General features: G+C 52.2%; 1 protein-coding gene across 1 annotated transcript; it reads left to right on the top strand.

Moving 5' to 3' along the window:
* Nucleotides 1-433: 433 nt before the first annotated feature.
* Nucleotides 434-11,484, top strand: TRIB3 (tribbles pseudokinase 3). The gene is made up of 4 exons (XM_082745631.1): nt 434-690; nt 2,521-2,811; nt 5,714-6,006; nt 10,228-11,484. Exons 2-4 carry the CDS (start codon nt 2,521-2,523, stop codon nt 10,718-10,720), a joined length of 1,077 nt encoding a protein of 358 aa, XP_082601757.1. The 5' UTR covers nt 434-690; the 3' UTR covers nt 10,721-11,484.
* The last annotated feature ends 8,085 nt before the right edge of the window (nt 11,485-19,569 follow it).

The following is a 19,569-nucleotide window of genomic DNA, read 5'->3' as shown; positions in this document are numbered from 1 at the left end:
CCTCCCCAGGCGACCATGCTAGCTCTTTGGCGCTGGAGTCAGCTCCTAAGTCTGCAGTGTTTGCAGAGCTCCTGGGCTGCTTTCGCAGTGCTGGGCCTCAGGCTACCCCTTAATAGGACTGGTGAGCCGAGCTTCCTGATAGCCCAGGGTCCTCCTAAAGTTCATAAGGCAATGGTTTATAAACAGTAAAGCACCCGGAAACTGTCACGGTTTGCTCTTTTTCTCCCCTGCATCCTCGGAGGAGGATGTTTATCCCATTTCACATACGGGGAAACTAAGGCTCAGAAAAGTAAACTGCTCTTTCCAAGGTGATCGGGAGAGCCAGTAGAGGGTGTCTGAGCGGGGCTGGTGAGGGAGGAGGTTGAGCCCAGACACCGCTGGAGGACCCGCGAGGGGAGAGGGGCGGGGCGGGGCGCGCTGGGGCGGTGACCCCAGGGGCGGAGCCCAGGGGTGGTGCAATCCCCGGCCCGAGCGCAACAGGCAGCAGCAGATTAGCACAGGTTTGCATCACCCGGGCCGGGACCGGAGCCGGCGCTGGCGCCGGGAGACACTTGCCGCGGAAGCGCCGGGGGCTCCACACGTGTCTGGCTGCTGGGGGCCGGGGTCCCGAGCTCGGTCGCTTCGCAGCGGGGTCCCGGCCACGTGGGAGTGCCCCGGCGACTCTGGACCTTGCCGCACGCCCCGGGCAAGGTATCCAGCGGAGCCCGAGAGGGGCCGGGGCCGGGAGCCGGCGGGTGGGAGGGTGAGCCCTGGCGAAGGTGGCGGCGGTATCCGAGGGGTGTTAAGGAGGTGGGGACAGAGGTGTGGGAGTGTCGCCCCGAGCAGTGAGTGTGGGGCGGGGGACGCGTGTGTGCGAGGGGCCTGTGGTGTGGTGGTGGGGGGGCTGCTGGGGACTCTGCAGGGTCTGTGTCGCTGTAGGCTGAGCCTGCGGGGCTGGGTGGGGGGGATGTGTGTCGGCAGGCGGTGCGACCTGTGGGGAGCGCTGCGTACTTGGTGGCAGGTGTCGGCCGAGCAGGGGACACGCCTGGGACCGGGCTGGGGTGCCCCGGGGTGGGGGTTCGGGGCGAGTGAAAACGAGGATGCCCCGCGCGAGGTGCGGGCCCCGGGAGCGCACGGAGCGCCGGCCGCAGGTGTGCACCTGGCGTTGTGGCTTCGGGTCGCAGATTGTACTGTGCGCGCGTGTGTTTTGTCCCTGCGGACCCTGGGGTGTGCGGGGCGGGGGCCCACACCTTCCCCTTCTCGCAGCCCTGCGACCTAACCTCCTTCCCTTGCTTCTCCCCCTCCCGCCGCTCGGTTTCCGCTGAATCCTCTGCCTCCGGGCACCCGCCGCCCGTTGCTTCCGCTCCCACTCCCAAGAGAAGAACCTGGCTGGGGGAGGCGGGGCGAAGCCGCCGAGGGGCCTGGGGCACGTGTCAGACCATGCCGGTGACCTTACTGTTATCAGTCATGCAGTGGGGTGCTTAATCGTTGGGAGAGCAATGTGTGTGGATGCTGGTACACTTGCCCACGGAGGATGAGGTGTGTGTCACTTGATGCAGGCTGTGCCCCCTCTTCCCTTGAGGTTGGTGTCTCAGCTAGCTGGCTGGGACAAACTGAGGTTTTGAGGGATGTGTGCGCACCTGTCTGCTCTGGGTTCTGTGAGTGTGTGTTTGGTATGACCTGCCTGTTACCCCAGAGGTGTCGGGAAAGGGCGAGAAGTAGATATGAGGGGCTATCTCCAACCTACAGCCGAGATTTTAGTCCCCGCAGTATGGCCTGTGAAGGCCCTTGCTCAGTCCACCTGCCGCTGGAGCTTATCCCAGGCCCTACCAGCCTCTGAGACCTGGACACAAAAGTAGCCTGCAGTGCTGCCATGGCGGGGGAGAAAGCCACCCCAGGGACAGTCCCCAGAAGAGCACTGCAGCACCTTCGGCTGTGAATAGTGGTAACAATGGACCGACGGTGGTGACCGTTTTCGGACCCCCACCCCCCGCAACAGGGTCACTCTGAATTATTTGAGTTTTCGTTTCATCGTTGTAAAAATCCTATGGGCTTGGCATGCTGCTCCCACTTAACGGATGAGGGGCTGAGACTGGGGGAGACTGCAGGACTTGCCCAGAGCTACCCAGCCAGGAAAGGTGTGAGTCAGGACTAGAACCCAGGCATATCTGTCTACAGCCACCTGCTGTTGCATCCTTACCGCACTGGGATTATGGCCTTTCATTCAGTGTGGGGGTCTCCCTCCTGAGGCAGCCCATGTGCTGTAGTCCATGATGTTTAACCAGCCCCCGGCTGCTGGCTATTTGGGGGTGTTTCCTGCCTTTTGCTATTAGATACAAGGCTCTCCTGAACAGCCTTCATGTGTTTAAGATTTTGGCGAGCATTTTAATGGGAGGAGAAATTCCCAGAAGTGGGACACCCAGTTAAGGGTACGTACATTTGTCAGTTCAGTGCAGACTGCCAGGTCCTCCTCTGTAACAGCGAGGGAAGAGGGGGGCCACTGAACAGCCTGCCTTCAGTGCTTTTTCCCTTTCTTTGTAGATGCGAGCCACCCCTCTGGCAGCTCCTGCGGGTGCCCTTTCCAGGAGAAAGCGGTTGGAGTTGGACAATGACCTAGACACAGAGTGTCCCACCCGCAAACAAGCTCGAAGGGGGCCCCAGCCCCAGCTGCCTCCCTGCCTGCTGCCTCTGAGCCCACCCCCTGCTCCAGCCCGAGCTCTCGCTGTGACCACTGCCTCCCGGCTTGGGCCCTATGTCCTCCTGGAGCCCGAGGAAGGCGGCCGGGCCTACCGTGCCCTGCACTGCCCCACTGGCACTGAGTACACCTGCAAGGTAGGTCTTCTGGGGTCACTCCCCGCCCCACCCCCAGCATCACAGGGGCCTAGAAAGGGCCTTTGCTCCAGAGGATTGTCAGGGAGGAGGCGTCCTTTGGGTTACTTTGTTCCTGTATTTATTGGGGAAGCAGCCAGTGAGCCCCCAGCCCTATGTTAGGCCTGGCCTGGGCTGAGACCAGAGTGCTACACCTGACATACCCAGCCCTGGGGAATGCACAGTATAGGCCCATAGTATGATACATGCCAGAGGGGTGGGGTTTAGGGGCTGTGGGAGCACAGAGCGGGAGGCTCCAGTGTGTTCAAGGGGGATGTCAGAAAAGGCTGAGCAGAAGTTAGCCAGGAAGAAGTGAGAGAATGGAGATCTAGGCAGGGGAGGCAGCAGTGCAGGGGCCTAGAGGAGCAGGAGCAAGGGAGCCGTCGGGGAGTTCAAAGGACTTCACCATGGCCAGAGTGGAGAGGCGCAGGAGATGAGGGCTGCCCGCCACCGGTTGTGAAAGCGTAAGAAAGGAGCTCACACTGGGCTGGGGGGGACGTTGGGGGCGCTGAAGATATTTGCACGTGGGAAGGATAAGGTCGGGTAGACGTCAGAACTCCTTCCTGGGAGGGAAGAACCTGGAGGTCATTGGGCCTAGCCTGTGACCATTTCACTGATGGGAAGACGGGTTAAGAAGGAAGGGCCAAGCACGAAAACTCATTGTATTGGGCCTGGCTCCTAGGATGAAGGCCAGGGTTCTTGGCAGAAATCAGGAAATGGGCAGGGTCAGGCCCACGGGACATTGGCAGGTCGTAGCCTAAAAAGACAGAAGTGAAGAGCAACAATAATAGGTATTCACTGTGCACCGGGTACTACGTTGATGGCTTAGTGTGTGTAATCTCTTCCCATCTTCACACAGTCCATGAGGTAGCTACTATTATTGGCCCATTTTGCAGATAGAGGATACTGAGGCTCATAAAACTGTGGTCACAGAGCCAGGGGGTGTCAGAGGTGAGACTGAGCCCAGGGCTGTGGCCCCGTGCTAGGACATAGGTTTCAGACACAGCAGGGTGGCTTTGCTCCTGATGGTCAGGGCAAGGAAGATACGGAAGACCCAGCTATACAGGAGACCGGAAGAAGAGGGCCCGAGTCCCTTTAGGAATGCACAGAGAAGCAGGTGGACCGAAGCCTCCTCCCGGGAGCAGTTGCAACTGGCTTCTGCTGGGGGGGGGGGGGGTGCAGTAGGCAGAGGAGTAGAGGCAGACCTATGGTCCAGCCATAGGCTTTACCTGGGCTCTGGGCTGCCCCCTGCAGGTACCCAGTGCTCTGCCCCAGGTGCTCTAAGGAACCCCTGAACTCTGGCTCCTTTTCCTGCAACATTACAGGTTTTCTTCTGTTCCTACTGGGGAGAGGAATCCATGACCAAAGCAGGCTCAAGCCAGAAGCACCATGCTTTCTCATGGCCCCAGTTACTCAGAAACATTTAGGGGGGATCTCCTGGCATGTGCTTAGCGGGAGCCTTGGGGCTGCCATTTTCACATCGCCTTCTCTGCTCAGTGCGTAGAATGATCACCGTCCTGTCTGTAGATTATCACCTATTCATTCATTCATTCATTCATTCAACAAACGTTCACTGAGCACCCTATGCACCGTACACCTGGCTGTGGGTTCCAAGAGTTCTGTTGTCATCAGGCTGATGCTCTAGTGGAGGACATGGGCAGGAAACAAGGGAATAAGTAAAATATAGCACAAGGGAAGGCTGATCCTGGGCCAGGTGATCCTAAAAAAGGGAAAGCCAGGAGCTGGGAGAGAGGGGGACAGGGACCATGGGGGAGCAGGTGATTTCAGCCCAGGACTCACTCTCCAAAGAGGTGACATGTGAGCAGTGACTTGTGTGAGCTGGGGGAGCCGGCCCTGTGGGTATCTAGGCAAGAGCATCCAGGAAGCAGGACAGGCAAGTGCAGATGTACAGAGGCAAGAACGTGCTTGACCTGACTTAAAAAAAAGTAGTCTTTGTTTTTGGGATTCTTTCTTCCATGCCACCTAACTGTGTGTTGTTTTAAGATGTGCTTACATGTTTTTCCATGAATTAAACATGTATGTGCTTTATTGGTTTATTTTCTGTTGGCAGAGCCAACATAACAGGAAAAGGGTTAAAGGCAGACAGACTGAGTGAGTCTTCCAGCTCTGCCTCTTTTCGGCTGTATTGGCTCCAAGTGCCCTTGCTTCTCTGAACAGCAGTCTGAACCAGCAGGAAAACAGAACACAGCTTTCAGGGCTGCCGCGAGGCTCCCGTCTGATTTCCATACAGCCCCTAGCACATTTTCCGACAACCTCGTGCGCCACTGGCACCACTGCCCCTCTTCCCTCCCTGCTCCAGCTGAACTGATCTGGGGCGGGTTTTTGCTCCAGGAATTCAAGCTCTTTCTTGCCTCAGGGCCTTTGCACTGCCCCTGTCCCCCACCTGGAAAGCTTACCCCATGGGCATCTCTGAATCATTCAGGTCACTTTCCCAGTATGGAGTTTAGACCTTTTTCAACTAGGTGGCCCCTTCCTTTTTTTTTTTTTTTTTAAGATTTTATTTATTTATTTGACAGAGAGAGAGAGAGAGGGAGAGAGGGAACACAAGCAGGGGGAGTGGGAGAGGGAGAAGCAGGCTTCCTGCCGAACAGGGAACCCTACATGCGGCTCCAACCCAGGACACTGGGATTGTGACCTGGGCCAAAGGCAGATGTCCAAGGACTGATCCACGGTGGGGGTGGGAGGGTGGCGGTGACAGGACGGCTGCTTGCTGCCAGAACACCCAACCCAGTGCCTAGTACACAGTACTGCCTAAACCCTTGGCTCTGACCGTTTCCCAGGCCGGCCAGCACCCCCCACCCCCTTTGGCACCTGTGCTCATGCCAAGCCGCCCTCCCCCACCCAGGTGTACCCGGTCCGCGAGGCCACGGCAGTGCTGGAGCCCTACTGGCGGCTGCCTCCGCGAGGACACGTGGCCCGGCCCACCGACGTCCTGGCAGGCCCCCGCCACTTGTACACCTTCTTCCAGCGGTCCCACGGGGACATGCACAGCGTGGTGCGCCACCGCCACCGTCTCCCGGAGCCCGAAGCCGCTGCGCTCTTCCGCCAGATGGCCGCCACCCTGGCTCACTGTCACCAGCACGGGCTGGTCCTGCGCGATCTCAAGCTGCGGCGCTTTGTCTTCACCGACCATGAGAGGTGAGTGTGGTCCCGCAGAACCTCCTCACGGCCATACCTAAGAGATGGGCCATGATGGGGAAAGTGAGGCCCACGAAGACAAAGGAACTTACACAGAGAAATGGAGAAGCCCCGACTGGCTCCTCGGCCTGGTTCCCGGGAAAAGCTTGGCTCAGGGCGAGTGAAAGCCCCCTGGGCTGCGGCACTGCGTCTGTGACAGTCATAATAGACAACAGTGATGAAGAGCTTGGCTGTGCTGTGTGACTCCGTGGGGGGCTTACAAAGATGAGGTGGGCACTGTGCTTGTTCCCATAGGCAGGGGGAGGAAACAGGCCCAGAGAAGTCAAGTTACCCCCAAGATTCCACAGTGAAATTGATAGTACAGCTGAGACTCGAATCCAGATGGGACCCTGAGCTTGAGAGGCAGGAGGCCTGGCTGCCCAGAGCTGCTGACTCTGGGTGACTCAGGGTCTTTGGACCTTAGTTTTCCCACTGGTGGGGGAAAGGCCTGCACTGTGATGATGTTTCCAGGAAACCAGGGCCACAGACAACAAACCACAAGGGGCCCTGAGGTTCCTCACATGGGAACTTGCCTGTGAAATGGAATCCATGATCTTGGAGGAAGGGAACAGAGGGGGACCTGGCATGCTTTCCCCTCCTCCAGACTCCTGGGGGGTGAGCAGAGTGTGTCAGGAAGCACGGCAAGCCAGTCAGGTCCACATGAACAGCCATCGGAGCGTGGATTACGTGGCATGATGTGTGTGTGTGTGTGTGTGTGTGTTGGGGGAAGGAGGCCGACCTCATTGCACATATTGTTTTATTTATTTTTTTAAAATAATCTCTACACCCAACATGGGGAATCAAACTCACGACCCCAAGATCAAGAGTCACATGCTTTTCCAACTGAGACAGCCAGGTGCCCACCTCCCACTGCGCATCTTAAACTTTTTGAAATACTTTTAGATTTTCAGAAAAGTTCCAAAAATTGGTGCCTGGATAGCTCGGTGGGTTAAGCCTCTGCCTTCAGCTCAGGTCACGATCTCAGGGTCCTGGGATCAAGCCCCACATCGGGCTCTCTGCTCAGCAGGGAGCCTGCTTCCCCCTTCTTCTCTGCCTGCCTCTCTGCCTACTTGTGATCTCTCTCTCTCTCTCTCTGTCAAATAAATAAATAAATAATCCTTAAAAAAAAGAACTTCCAAGAATAGGGCAGGTTATTGTATCTCTTTCATCTACTTCCCTTAATGTTAACTTCTCACATAGGCACAGAACAAGTATCAAAACTAAAAAACCAGGGCTCCTAGGTAGCTCAGTCGGTTAAGCGTCCGACTCTTGGTTTCTCAGGTCATGATCTCAGGGTCGTGAGATGGAGCCCAGCGTGGGGCAGGGTGTGAAGCCTGCTTAAGATTTTTTCTCCTTCCTGGGGATAAAAATATATGTTTATAAAAAATAAAAAATTATGGGGCGCCTGGGTGGCTCAGTGGGTTAAGCCGCTGCTTTCGGCTCAGGTCATGATCTCAGGGTCCTGGGATCGAGTCCCGCATCGGGCTCCCTGGGAGCCTGCTTCCGTCTCTCTCTCTCTGCCTGCCTCTCCGACTACTTGTGATTTCTCTCTGTCAAATAAATAAATAAAATCTTAAAAAAAAAAAAATTAAAAAAAAAAAAGACCTAGGAAATGGAAAAAATATATATTTTTTCTCCTTCCCTCGCTTTCTCTCTCTCTCTTTCTCTTCCACCCTCCCTTCCTCTTTTTTTTCCTCTCAAAAAGCAAAACAAAACACCAAAAAAACTAAGAAATTAATCTTGGTCCAGTACTATTCACTAAATCATGGATTGATTCCGATTTCAATAGCTTCCCACTAATACCAGTTTTCTCGCCAGGATCCAATGTAGGACCCCAGCCCATGTTCAGTTGTCCTGTCTCCTTAGTCTCCTCCAGTCTGAAACCTTCCCTTAGTCGTTCCTTGTCCTCCTTGACTTGGACACTTTGGAAGAGCACCGGTCAGTTATTTTAGACATTGCCCCTCAACTTGGATGTGATGGATGTTTTTCTCATGGTGAGATTGATGTTGTGCATTTTGGGCAACAGTATCATCAGGAAGGCTGTCTGGGTGACTCAGTCAGCTGGGTGTCCAACTCATGGTTTTTGGCTCGGGTCCTGATCTTGGGGTCTTGAGATGGAGCCGTGCGTGGAGCCCCATGTAGGGCTCTGCATGCAGTGCTGAGTCTCCTTGAGATTCTCTCTCCCTGTCTCCCAACTCACACATGCATGTGCACCCTTTGTCTCTCAAATAAATAAATAAAATATTAAAAAAAAAAAAAAGTACCACAAGAATGATAGGCTCTTCTCAGCACACCGTGTCAGGAGACATGTGATGTTAACCCCAGTTATTTGGTTAAGATGGTGTCTGCCAAGTTTCTCCACTGTACGGTTCCTAATTTACTGTTTCTAGTTAGTAAATACCTTGTGTGTGTTGGTGGGGGCGCAGCACCTGGGTGGCTCAGTTGGTTTAAGCCTCCAACTCTTGATTTCTGCTCAGGTCATGATCTCAGGGTGATGAGATTGAACCCCATGTCAGGCTCCGCATTCAGCAGGTATCTGCTTCTCTCCCCCTCCTGTGCCCCTCTCCCTGCTAGAGCTCCTTCTAAAATAAAAATAAAATAAAGTCTTTAAACACACATACATATATATGTACTTCGAGACATGTGTGAAAATACAGTTTCTCCTCAAACTTGCCGGAGCATTTTCGTTGGGCCTTTGCCTTGCCCCTAGCAGTTACTATTGTGATGCTGACCTCAGAGTGATTTTTCTAGTTCCTTCTGTCCTTCTACATTTTATATGAAAATGAACATGCCTTTAGTAAGAAGTAGAATATAAATTTTATAATGATGTTTAAGCTAATACACAGCTTCAAAATCTTTTTTAAAGATTTTATTTATTTATTCGACAGACAGAGATTACAAGTAGACAGAGAGGCAGGCAGAGAGAGAGGAAGGGAAGCAGGCTCCCCGCTGAGCAGAGAGCCTGATGCAGGGCTTGATCCCAGGACCCTGGGATCACGACTCGAGCCGAAGGCAGAAGCACCCACTGAGCCACCCAGGTGCCCCTTCAAATAATTTTTTACCTAGGCTGAGTAGCATCACCCGCAGACCTCCCAAGGTGAGAAAGTGCTTCCTTGTCTTTTTAAAGCAGTTTGAGAAGCACTCAATGTGTGTAGAATGTTTGTAGAAGAGGGCTAGTGGAGACAGACCTGGCTTCGAATCTTGGTTCTTCTTACTACCTGCTCTTTGGCCTTGAGCAATGGCTTTACCTGCCTGAACTTTGATTTTTTTCAAATGCCAGCAGGCACCCAGGAAGTGGTGTCATAGGATAATCTTAATAGCAATGGTAATAAAAAAAAAAAATGGCATTGGTAGCAGAATGGTTATACTTAAGTAACGTAGAATGTGCTGTGGGAATTGTTTAAGGCGGAAGTTGCAAATGGCTGGCTACACACACTTTTTTTTTCTTTGTGCCACATACATATTCATTTGTTTTTAATTGAGATTGGCTGCCGACATTTCAAAAATTGGGATTTTTCATTTGCATGATTTCTGGCTTTTCTTGGGGGAAAAACGGGAACACGGGACCCCCTTGGGAATGGTGAGTGGTTCATAGCAGTGGCTCTGGGTGGGTGAGAGCTGGGGTTCACATTTCCAGCCCTGTGCCCCATGGCTCTAAATGGTGTCTTCCTCACAGGTTGTGTGAGGATAAAATGAGATGGACCAGGTAATGAGCTTAGCTCTGGGTCAGGTTCCCCATGAACACTCCAGAACATTGACGGTAATGTTGTTAGTGGTGCCCTTTTTAGACGGGGTTTGTGCTGAGGTGTTTGGCGTGGTCCCCACTTCTGATTTCTCTCACTTTATTACCTGCCTGGACCCTAATTTGCCTGGTTTAAGAGAGGCTCAGTGGCCTCGGCCCCCTCAGTCCCCTCCCTGAGGGGCTGTTGGGAAATGCGCTCTTCTCAGAATCCTAGTTCACACTCAATTGCTCTGTGTCCTTGAGAAATGACTCAACATCTCTGAACCTGTGCCGCCTCGTGTGTAAAATGCCATCAACCGACCCGTCTCACAGGACAGGCTCAAGTCTGCCAAATGCGTCAGGCTTTCAGGAAGTGGGTCCCATTAAGGGTGAGAGTGTGCAGGGGTGGCATGGGGTTCCCCACGGGAGCTGACCCCTCTGTCTCTCTCCCCCTGCCACAGGACAAAGCTGGTGCTGGAGAACCTGGAGGACGCCTGTGTGCTGACCGGACCCGACGACTCCCTATGGGACAAGCATGCATGTCCAGCCTATGTGGGACCGGAGATCCTCAGCTCCAGGGCCTGCTACTCGGGCAAGGCCGCCGACGTGTGGAGCCTGGGCGTGGCGCTCTTCACCATGCTGGCTGGCCACTACCCCTTCCAGGACTCAGAGCCTGTCCTGCTCTTTGGCAAGATCCGCCGCGGTGCCTTTGCCCTGCCGCAGGGCCTCTCGGCCGCTGCCCGCTGCCTGGTCCGCTGCCTCCTTCGACGGGAGCCGGCGGAGCGGCTCACAGCCACGGGCATCCTGCTGCACCCCTGGCTGCGGGAGAACCCGATCCCCTCAGCTCCATCCCGATCCCGCCTCTGGGAGGCTGACCAGGTGGTCCCCGAAGGGCCGGGGTTGGAGGAGGCTGAGGAAGAGGAGGGAGGAGGAGCAGTGGGTCTGTATGGCTAGGTAGCCTTAGACTCTCAGCCGCAAACAGTGGACCGAGTTTGGAGTGTCTCCAAGCTCTCTCCTGCCTTTTTTGCACTGAGCCAAACCTTAGTGCCTTCTACAAGAGAGAAGGGAAGAGGCGTGTGTGGACTGTGCTGTCCGCACACCTGTGTGGTTCCTCATACCTGCGCACACAGGCCCGTGCATTTAACACATCCTTCTTGGGGGTTCACTGTGTACCAAACCCTGTTCTGGGTGATGGGAACTCAGCAGTGAAGGAAAGGCAAACTCTTGATCCCAGAGCTCCCCACACTTCTCCACACCCACAGGTCCGTGTCCAGACGGGGCCCTCTCCAAACAGGTGTCAGCACCCACTTGAGCTGGTGCCTAGGCCCTTCTGACCTGGGACAGTCCCTCTCACAAATTGCTGTGCCAAAGGCTCCAGGCCTCTCCCTCACAACTCAGGACTCCAGACCCCAAGCCATGGTGGGATCTGTGCTCCCAGCAGCTCTGCCTTCTGCATCCAGGCCTGAGCCCAGGATTCGGGCTGGAGGCTCACTAGTTCAAACTGTGAGGCTGGTCCTCATCTAACTCAAGGAGTGCTTTGGAATGAGGGTCCATGTCTGTCCACCTCTGGCCGAGCACCAGAGTTTGGGGTCAGAGGAGGCAGGGTCTTCCTCCTGGCAAGTCTCAAGCCCTATTCTGGGTTTTGGATCAGCACTATGGGTTTTGGATGCCATAAGAATATATTTTTACCTTTTGCCTAATAAAGGAGTTATGAGATATGTTAATGTCTGCTGGACATTTGTTTGAGCCTCTCCTCCCCATCTCTGACCAGTTTTCCTTGTGGTGTGTGAGCTCAGATTTCCTGCAGCCCAGCGGGATTTGTGCACGCACTCTGTTCCTTCTGGAGGCACTGGTGTCTCTGTTAGGGTACTTTTTGGCTGCAAGTAACTGAAACTCTGGGCCAGAGTGGAAAGAAGGAAATTTCACACAAAGCAAGAAATCAAGAGGGGCTGGCTGATTCAGCTCTCAGAGCTTTCAGCAAGGACTGGCTCCTCGGGCTCATTCTCTCTCTGCTGTTGTCCCTAGTGACTACGGACACAGTAGCCACAGCTGTCCCACGACCAGAGAAAGCCGGGGGGGGGGGTGAATTTGTAGCCCCCAGAGGACTCAGTCCTCTGGAGTCAGACTGCCACTCACTGGCTGACCCTCAAGTGTCTTAACTGCTCTGCTCAGCTTACCCTCTATACAATGAGGGCAACAGTGCCCACCAACTCATGAGAGTTGAATGAGTTATTTCCTGGAAAGCACTTAAACCCTCAATAAAGGTTAACTGTTACTATCACCCATAGAACTCTTTCTTGGGATGGGGAAAACTCCCAGAAGCCCTCTTAGCGGACATTTGCACAGATTTCCTTGGCCAGGGCTGAGTCACATGTCCTTTCTTGACCAATCACCAGCAGGGAAATGAGGGTACCCGAATTAACCATGAGTGGGTACAGCCTCCCTGAGGCTCCTGCTTCATGTGGGAGGGGGAGCATCACTTCAGCAAAGTCAAATTCTGGGAGGAGGTAATGGGAGAAAGCACGAGAACAGAGGTGTGCCGGTTAAGGTTATGGCTGGCTGCAGACAGATGAGGGAGGCTGTCCAAGATCATCCAGCCACCAGCCTGCAAATGGACAGATCAGTCAGGCTGGCTGAGACCAGAAAACTTGCCACAGGTTCGTGAACTAAATAAAGAGATCTTTGTTTTAAGCCACTGAGTTTTAGGGTGTTTTGTTACACAGCAAAAGCTAACTGATGGACAAGTCAGCTTCCTCTCTCTGCAGCCAGGATTGCCATGGACAGGGCCCCAAGCTTACTTCTTTCCCCTCCCCGCTTCCAAAGGACAGTTGGAACCACACAAATGAATAGTCCCAGTTCCCTCACTGAGTGTCCTCTCTGGTACCAGTGGAGAGAGGGGAAGGGGCACAAACTCATATAAAATGGGTGTGCCCAGTGGCAGGAACTCTGTTAACTTTTTATCTACATTACATGGCAGGACTTGTTTGATTCTCATGCAACTCTTTAAGAGGAATGTGCTTGTCATCTTACAGGTAAGAAAAATGTGGTTTAGATTAGAGAGCAGAAGACTCAGCCAAGACCACACAACAAAGAAAAAGACTCACCCAGTTTTGCCTTGAAGCAGGAACTTTTTTTTTTTTTAAAGATTTTATTTATTTATTTGAGAGAGAGAGTGAGAAAGCACAAGCAGAGGGATAGGGGGAGAGGGAGAAATAGATTCCCCGCTGAGCAGGGAGCTTGATGCAGGGCTCAATCTCAGGACCCTGAGATGGTGACCTGAGCCAAAGGCGGACGATTAACCGACTGAGTCACCCAGGGACTCCGTGAAGCAGGAACGTTTGACAATGTGGCTCAGAGGCAGCTGCATAAGAACTGGCACAGAAAAATGCAAAATCCACTCCCACCAAGTAATGCATGTGGCCACACCCTGGATGCAGTCAGTGAGGACTTTCATGTTCCGTTTATATTCATATAATGATCATTGTAAGCGTTTTACAATATCAACTGGGATACATGTATATTATTGCAAATGAGGGATTATAGGAAAAAATTTTTTTAAAATTGTATTTATTTATTTGACACACAGAGAGGGATCACAAGTAGGCAGAGAGGCAGCTGGGGGCAGAGTGGGGCGGGAGGGAGGCTCTTTGCTAAGCAGTGAGCCCGGTGCAGAGCTCTATTCCAGGATGCTGAGACCATGACCTGAGCCAGGCAGAGGCTTAACCCACTGAGCCACCCAGACGTCCAGGACCATTAGAAATTTTAATTGAGGGGGGCACCTGGGTGGCTCAGTGGGTTAAAGCCTCTGCCTTCCACTCAGGTCATGATCCCAGGGTCCTGGGATCGAGCCCTGCATCGGGTTCTCTGCTCAGTGGTGAGCCTGCTTCCTCCTCTCTCTCTGCCTGCCTCTCTGCCTATTTATGAGCTCTCTCTCTGTCAAATAAATAATTAAAATCTTAAAAAAGAAAGAAAGAAAGAAAGAAATTTAATTGAGGTTTTTCTCTGTAACTGGGAGCTAAACACAAAAGATAATATTGTGGCCTGCCCCATTATTATTCGCTTTCGCAATTCAACCACTACTATGAACAGAGGCTATGGGCCAGGCATGGAGCCAGATGGGTGCGAACGTGGTCCCTCCGCTCAAGGACTCAACCTAATAGAGAAGCCAGATGTTAAACAGGTAAGCACCCACTAAGAAGCTAATAACCAGGGGCACCTGGGTGGCTCAGTTGGTTAAGCGGCTACACTCTGCTCAGGTCCTGATCTCAGTCGTGGGATCGGGTCCCACGTGGTCTGGCTCCCTGCTCAGCAGGGGGTCTGCTTCTCCCTCTCTCTCTTCGCCCCCCCCCCCCCATGCTCGGTCTCTAAATGAAATAAAATCTTGAAAAAAGAGAGAGAGAAACTAATTACCGCTGTGGTAACTAAGTTCTTTGTTGCTAAGGTGGGAGTCATCAAATATTCCAGGTGCTCCCCTACCGGCCCCCAAGTCACGTGATCAGTTCCGACCAATGAATAGTGTGTGTGCATAGCCCTTCTGGGCTGAGGCCATTGAGAGCTGGTGAACTTACACCCCTCTCGCAGGCACCTTGAGGCCACAGTTCCCCTCGCTACAAGACCGAGGAGGAGGACCGCCAGATCCACACTGGATTTTACTGAGCAAGAAACGAAGCTTCCTGGGTGATATCTTTGTGAGTCGAGGTGTGTCTGTTGGGCCGTAGGTTTAATGACCGTGATTAAGGAAAATTTGCCCCAGAGGAGGGGAGGAAATTTCTCTCCCTCAGGAACTAGACTGTAGCCGTCTTGGCTGCATTACTAACAAAAACTCAGTGGTCCCTGCTTCTGTGGGCCAGCAGTGTGGGCTGGGCTCAGGCTGGGCTGGCTCACTCACAGGGTAGCGGGCAGCCCCCTCTAGAACTGCGCCCAGCCTCACTCCTGGCTGTGTGTCCTGCTCTGACATTGTCAGTCAGCAGGCTCCAAGGAGGCAGGGCTGGGTGGCTCCCCTCTGTTCCCCCAGGTCTCTCTCCAGCAGGCTTAGCCGCAGCCCCCTCACATGGTGGTCTTGGGTTTCAGAAAGCAACAAGAAAGGGCAGATGGGAATGTTGAGCTATGCTGGTGTCACACCCGCAAAAGTCCCATTGGCCAAAACATGTTACACAGCCAGATTTGGGAGGTGAGATTCTCCCTCTGGATGAGAGGAGCTGAAAATGATTTATGGCTTTTTAAAAAAATGTTTTATTTATTTGATAGAGATCACAAGTAGACAGAGAGGCAGGCAGAGAGAGGGGGAAGCAGGCTCCCCATCGAGCAGAGAGCCTGTTGTGGGGCTCGATCCCAGGACCCTGGGATCATGACCCGAGCCGAAGGCAGAGGCTTTAACCCACTGAGCCACCCAGGTGCCCCGATTTATGGCTTTTTATATACTTAATTATTTTATTTTATTTTATTTATTTTAAAAAATATTTTATTTATTTGGTGGAGAGAGACACAACAAGAAAGGAAATACAAGAAGGGGGAGTAGGAGAGGGAGAAGCAGGCCTCCCGCTGAACGAGGAGCCCGATGTGGGGCTCGATCCCAGGACCCTGAGATCATGACCCGAGCTGAAGGCAGACGCTTAACGACTGGAGCCACCCAGGTGCCCCTACACTTACTTATTTTAACGGGCAGCATGAGATCTACTTGATCAAAGATGTTGACCACTGTGTACCCAAAACTGACGCTGCGGGCTGTGGTCCCTGAACAAATTGCTGGGTGTCTCTGGGTCTCCCCCTGTTCCCCTGCTCTCTGCTTGGCTAAGCCCCGTCCAGCCTTTGAGCCTGGACCTGGAGACTGGGAGAGTGGGCCAGCCCTCCCTCCCCTGCGCCTGCCTGTGCAGCCCGAAGAAAAGAGCCTAGATGTGGTGGGTCGGTCCCCTGGGTGTTTGTTTACAGAGCTGATCCCTGACCTCTCCTGACCTGTGAGTCAGACTTCGTGCACTCGTGCATCTTAGCAAACTCCCTGGGAGATGCTTCCGAGCATCTGATTTGGAGAACCTCTGTATTCTGGAAAAATCCTGACTCCTTGGGGGAACTCAGAGCTCACTTCAGCTCTTCTCTGAGCTTGCTTGACCCCAGCCCAGGTATAAAATGGGTATAAGTTCCACCTGACCAGGATGCCAGGATGGGCTCAGAGGTCTGAGAGGTCCCTATCAGGGGTCAGATCTGAGCCACCATGCCTGTTGTACTGACTTTACCTCTCCCCTCACCTGACTCTGTGGTTCTTCTTACCACTTAGCCCCACCTGGTAGGACATTCTATCTCTGTTGTTTGCAGGAGTTACAGAAGGCCAGGGACTATGTTTTGTTCATAACAGTCTCCCCCTAGAAGTGCCTGGCACCCAGAGCTGCTCAATTAAATGTTTGTTGAATGACTAAATAAAAGCAGTTGCTATGCAGACCCTACATGGCTAGAACAAAGAAGGACACTTGTTAGGGAAGGTTAATGTTTACTGAGCATATACATCACATGCCAGGCATGGTTCTAAGCACTGTCTGTCCTGTCTCATTTGACATGTGTTAGCCAGCCTTTACCGTGGCCCCCATGATCCTTGACACATGGGATTCACGCCCTTGTGTAGTTCCCTCCTACCCTGAGCTGGGTTAATGGGGGTAACAAATACGATGCTGTGAAAATGAAGAAATATGACTTTTTTTTTTTTGGTAGCAGTCCTTAAGTAGTGTATTATGTCTTCAAGACACAATAATGTCAAATCTTATCTAAGAGAAGAATCTTTCAGACCAAGGAACCATCACCCTGATGAGTGGCCCATTTGTCATTTTCTTTTCCTTCTTTTTTAAAGATTATATATATTTATTTATTTGACAGAGAGAGAGACAATGAGATCAGGAACACAGGCAGGGGGAGTGAAGCGGGGGAGAAGCAGGTTTCTGGCCTAGCAGGGAGCCCGATGTGGGGCTCGATCCCAGGACCCTGGGATCATGACCTGAGCCGAAGGCAGATGTTTAACGACTGAGCCACCCAGGCGCCCCACTTTTGTCACTTTCATAAGCAGCTGAATTCTTCCCCTTGGATTTCTCAAACTTGTGGGTCCCCCACGTGTGGCTAAAACAAAACACTACAAATGGTGGCCCAGTGCCAAGCGTGGATGTCTGAGTGTGGTGCCGCACACCGGAGCTGCCCTCACCGAAGTGTGTGGGAAGGTGCGATGCTCGAAGGACCACAAAAATATGTGTGGTCCCATGTTGCATCCATGTTAGATTCCCAAACTCGTGGGGTAGGGTCACAGCGACGCCTCACTTCCACACAGGGATTCCCCTCGCCCTCCCCAGTCGTGGGGAATCACTGTCTGACTGAAGGAGTAAGGCTCGGCCATAAAATATGTCATGGCTCCTGCCTCACTCTCCCAGATCATCTGCTCTTGGGAAAGCCACTGCCATATTTCAAGGACACTCAGACCTATGGAGAGGCACGAGCGACAAGAAACTGAGACATCCTGCAAACCAGTACCAGCCAGGTGTAGAAGCAGCTTTCCTGAAAGCACTTCCTCCACCCCAGTCAAGACTTCAGATAACTGAAGCCTCCGCCATCTTTGCGATGACCTCTGAGGGACTTTAAGCCAAAACCAACTAAGAAGGTGCTCCTGAATTCCTAACCCCCAGAGACTATGTGAGGTCTACATGTTTACTGTTGTTCTAAGCCACTAAGTTTTGGGGTAACTCATTAGATATCACTGAGCAATAACTGACCAGATCAAGACAGCCCTATGTGGGAGGGGCCATCATGATTACCATTGCACAGGCGGGAGGCCAAGGGCCAGAGAGGGGGGATCTTGTCCCACGTGCACAGATCGTGAGCAATGGGACTGAGCCCAGGTTTGAAGGACTAAAGAGCCTACCCTCTGGGATGAAGGATGTCCAAAGTGAATGCCAACTCTGCCCTTGAAGGCCCTGGGCAAGGACCAAAACAGCCAAAAGAAAATACCTGCCCCGACTACAGATTTGTGTAGGTAACTTCAGGGCTGAAGGGACCGTGACCATCACAAACCGGCAGGGTCACCAGAGGAAGTGACCGGCAGGGTCACCAGAGGGTCACTGGAAGTGAAAACCAGCAGAAACAGACACTCAGAGTTCAGTTCAGCAATATTGTCAGATATAGATTACAAAAGAAAAAAACACCACCCTGAAATTAATAACAAGCTTGAAACTATGGCCAAAGTGTAGGAACTTATATCAAGTGAAATAGATTTGAAAACCTAATAGAGGGGCGCCTGGGTGGCTGAGTGGGTTAAGCCTGTGCCTTCGGCTCAGGGCATGATCTCAGGGTCCTGGGATCAAGCCCTGCATCAGGCTCTCTGCTCAGCAGGGAGCCTGCTTCCTCCTCTCTCTCTGCTTGCCTCTCTGCCTACTTGTGATCTCTGTCAAATAAATAAAATATTTAAAAAAAAAGAAAGAAAATCTAATAGAGGGGCACCTGGGTGGTTCAGTTGGTTAGATGTCTGCCTTTGGCTCAGGTCTTAATCCCAGGGTCCTCGGGTTGCGCCCCTCGTGGGCCTTCCTGCTGAACTGGGAGCCTTCTCCCTTTCCTTCTCCTTCTCCCTCTGCCCCTCGCCCCTGCTCATCTTCTCTCTCTCTCTGTCTTTCAAATAAATAAATAAATAACATCTTTAGACATAAAAAGAAAGAAAAAAAGAAAACCTAACATAACTTCTAAAATAAAAATACAATAACCAAAATTAAAAATTCAAAAGCTTGGGGGGTGCCTGAGTGGCTCAGTTGGTTAAGCATCTGCCTTCAGTTCAGGTAACAATCGCAGAGTGGTGGGAGTGAGGCCCACATTGGGCTCTCTGCTCAGCAGGGAGTCTGCTTCTCCCTCTCCTTCTGTGATCTCTAGCTCTCACTCTCTTTCAAATACATAAATGAAATTTTTAAAAATAAAAAACATTCAAAATCTGGGTTAAACCACAGAGCTCTACAGGCGATTCAAATGTACAGCCCAAGCTGAGAACCTCTGTGTTAAGAGATGCATTTCAGGGGAAAGATAAGTGACCCTAGATGAAAGTCAGAGATTCCGTCATTCGTTTAAGATATAATCCTTGAGCACCTATTAGGAACTGTCCTAGACACCAGGAACACAGCAGTGAGCAAAATAGATAAGAGTCTTGGCCTCTAGAAGAGGGAAACAGACCAAACCAAACCAAACAAAATAAAAACAAAACAAAACAAAAACTCCAACCAAGATATGTAAGTAAAACATGTCATTAGATAGTAATATATGCTTTAGAAAAAAAAGAAAAAATGAAGCCAGGAAGGAGGGTATGAAATGACGGATGTATATGGCTGTGTGAAGTTTCAGAAGGAGTGGATGGGGAAGACTCTTGGGTAAAGACCAAACTAAAGGGAGAGAGCAAGCCATAAAGATATTTGGGTTATGGCATAAGCAAAGGCCCTGAGGTGGAGTGTGTTTGCCTTGTTGCAGGACCTAAGAGGCCAATGGACTTGAGTGCAGTGAACCAAGGAATCAAGGGAGACCTCATTAAAATGGAGGGGAGGCCAAGAAGGGGACCTCTGACAGTTAGTCCGGGAGGTCCCTTACAGGAGGAATTGTCAATTACACTTCCCAACGAAGAATCCTCAACTGGAAAGAATAAACTACAGGCCCCAAGAGGGAAAGATGTGCATTGCATCTCCCACAAGAAATCCACTACCTCTGTAACTCCACCAGTGAGAAACTGCCATCACCCTGAGCTCTTGCTTTTCTCCAGCAGACTTGGTTCAAAGCACCAATTTCCTCCTCATCAGTAAAATAAT

This window comes from Mustela nivalis, assembly GCF_964662115.1.
Source record: "Mustela nivalis genome assembly, chromosome: 8".
NCBI classification, from domain to species: domain Eukaryota; kingdom Metazoa; phylum Chordata; class Mammalia; order Carnivora; family Mustelidae; genus Mustela; species Mustela nivalis.
This window is presented reverse-complemented; position numbering and strand designations above follow the sequence as displayed.

What these genes read in the sequence shown, in the direction of transcription:
- TRIB3 (XM_082745631.1), top strand. Translation starts at nt 2,521, where the DNA reads ATGCGAGCCACCCCTCTGGCAGCTCCTGCGGGTGCCCTTTCCAGGAGA. An exon ending in GCACTGAGTACACCTGCAAG is followed by an intron (nt 2,812 to 5,713) that starts GTAGGTCTTCTG and finishes TCCCCCACCCAG; the next exon opens with GTGTACCCGGTCCGCGAGGC. An exon ending in GTCTTCACCGACCATGAGAG is followed by an intron (nt 6,007 to 10,227) that starts GTGAGTGTGGTC and finishes CCCCTGCCACAG; the next exon opens with GACAAAGCTGGTGCTGGAGA.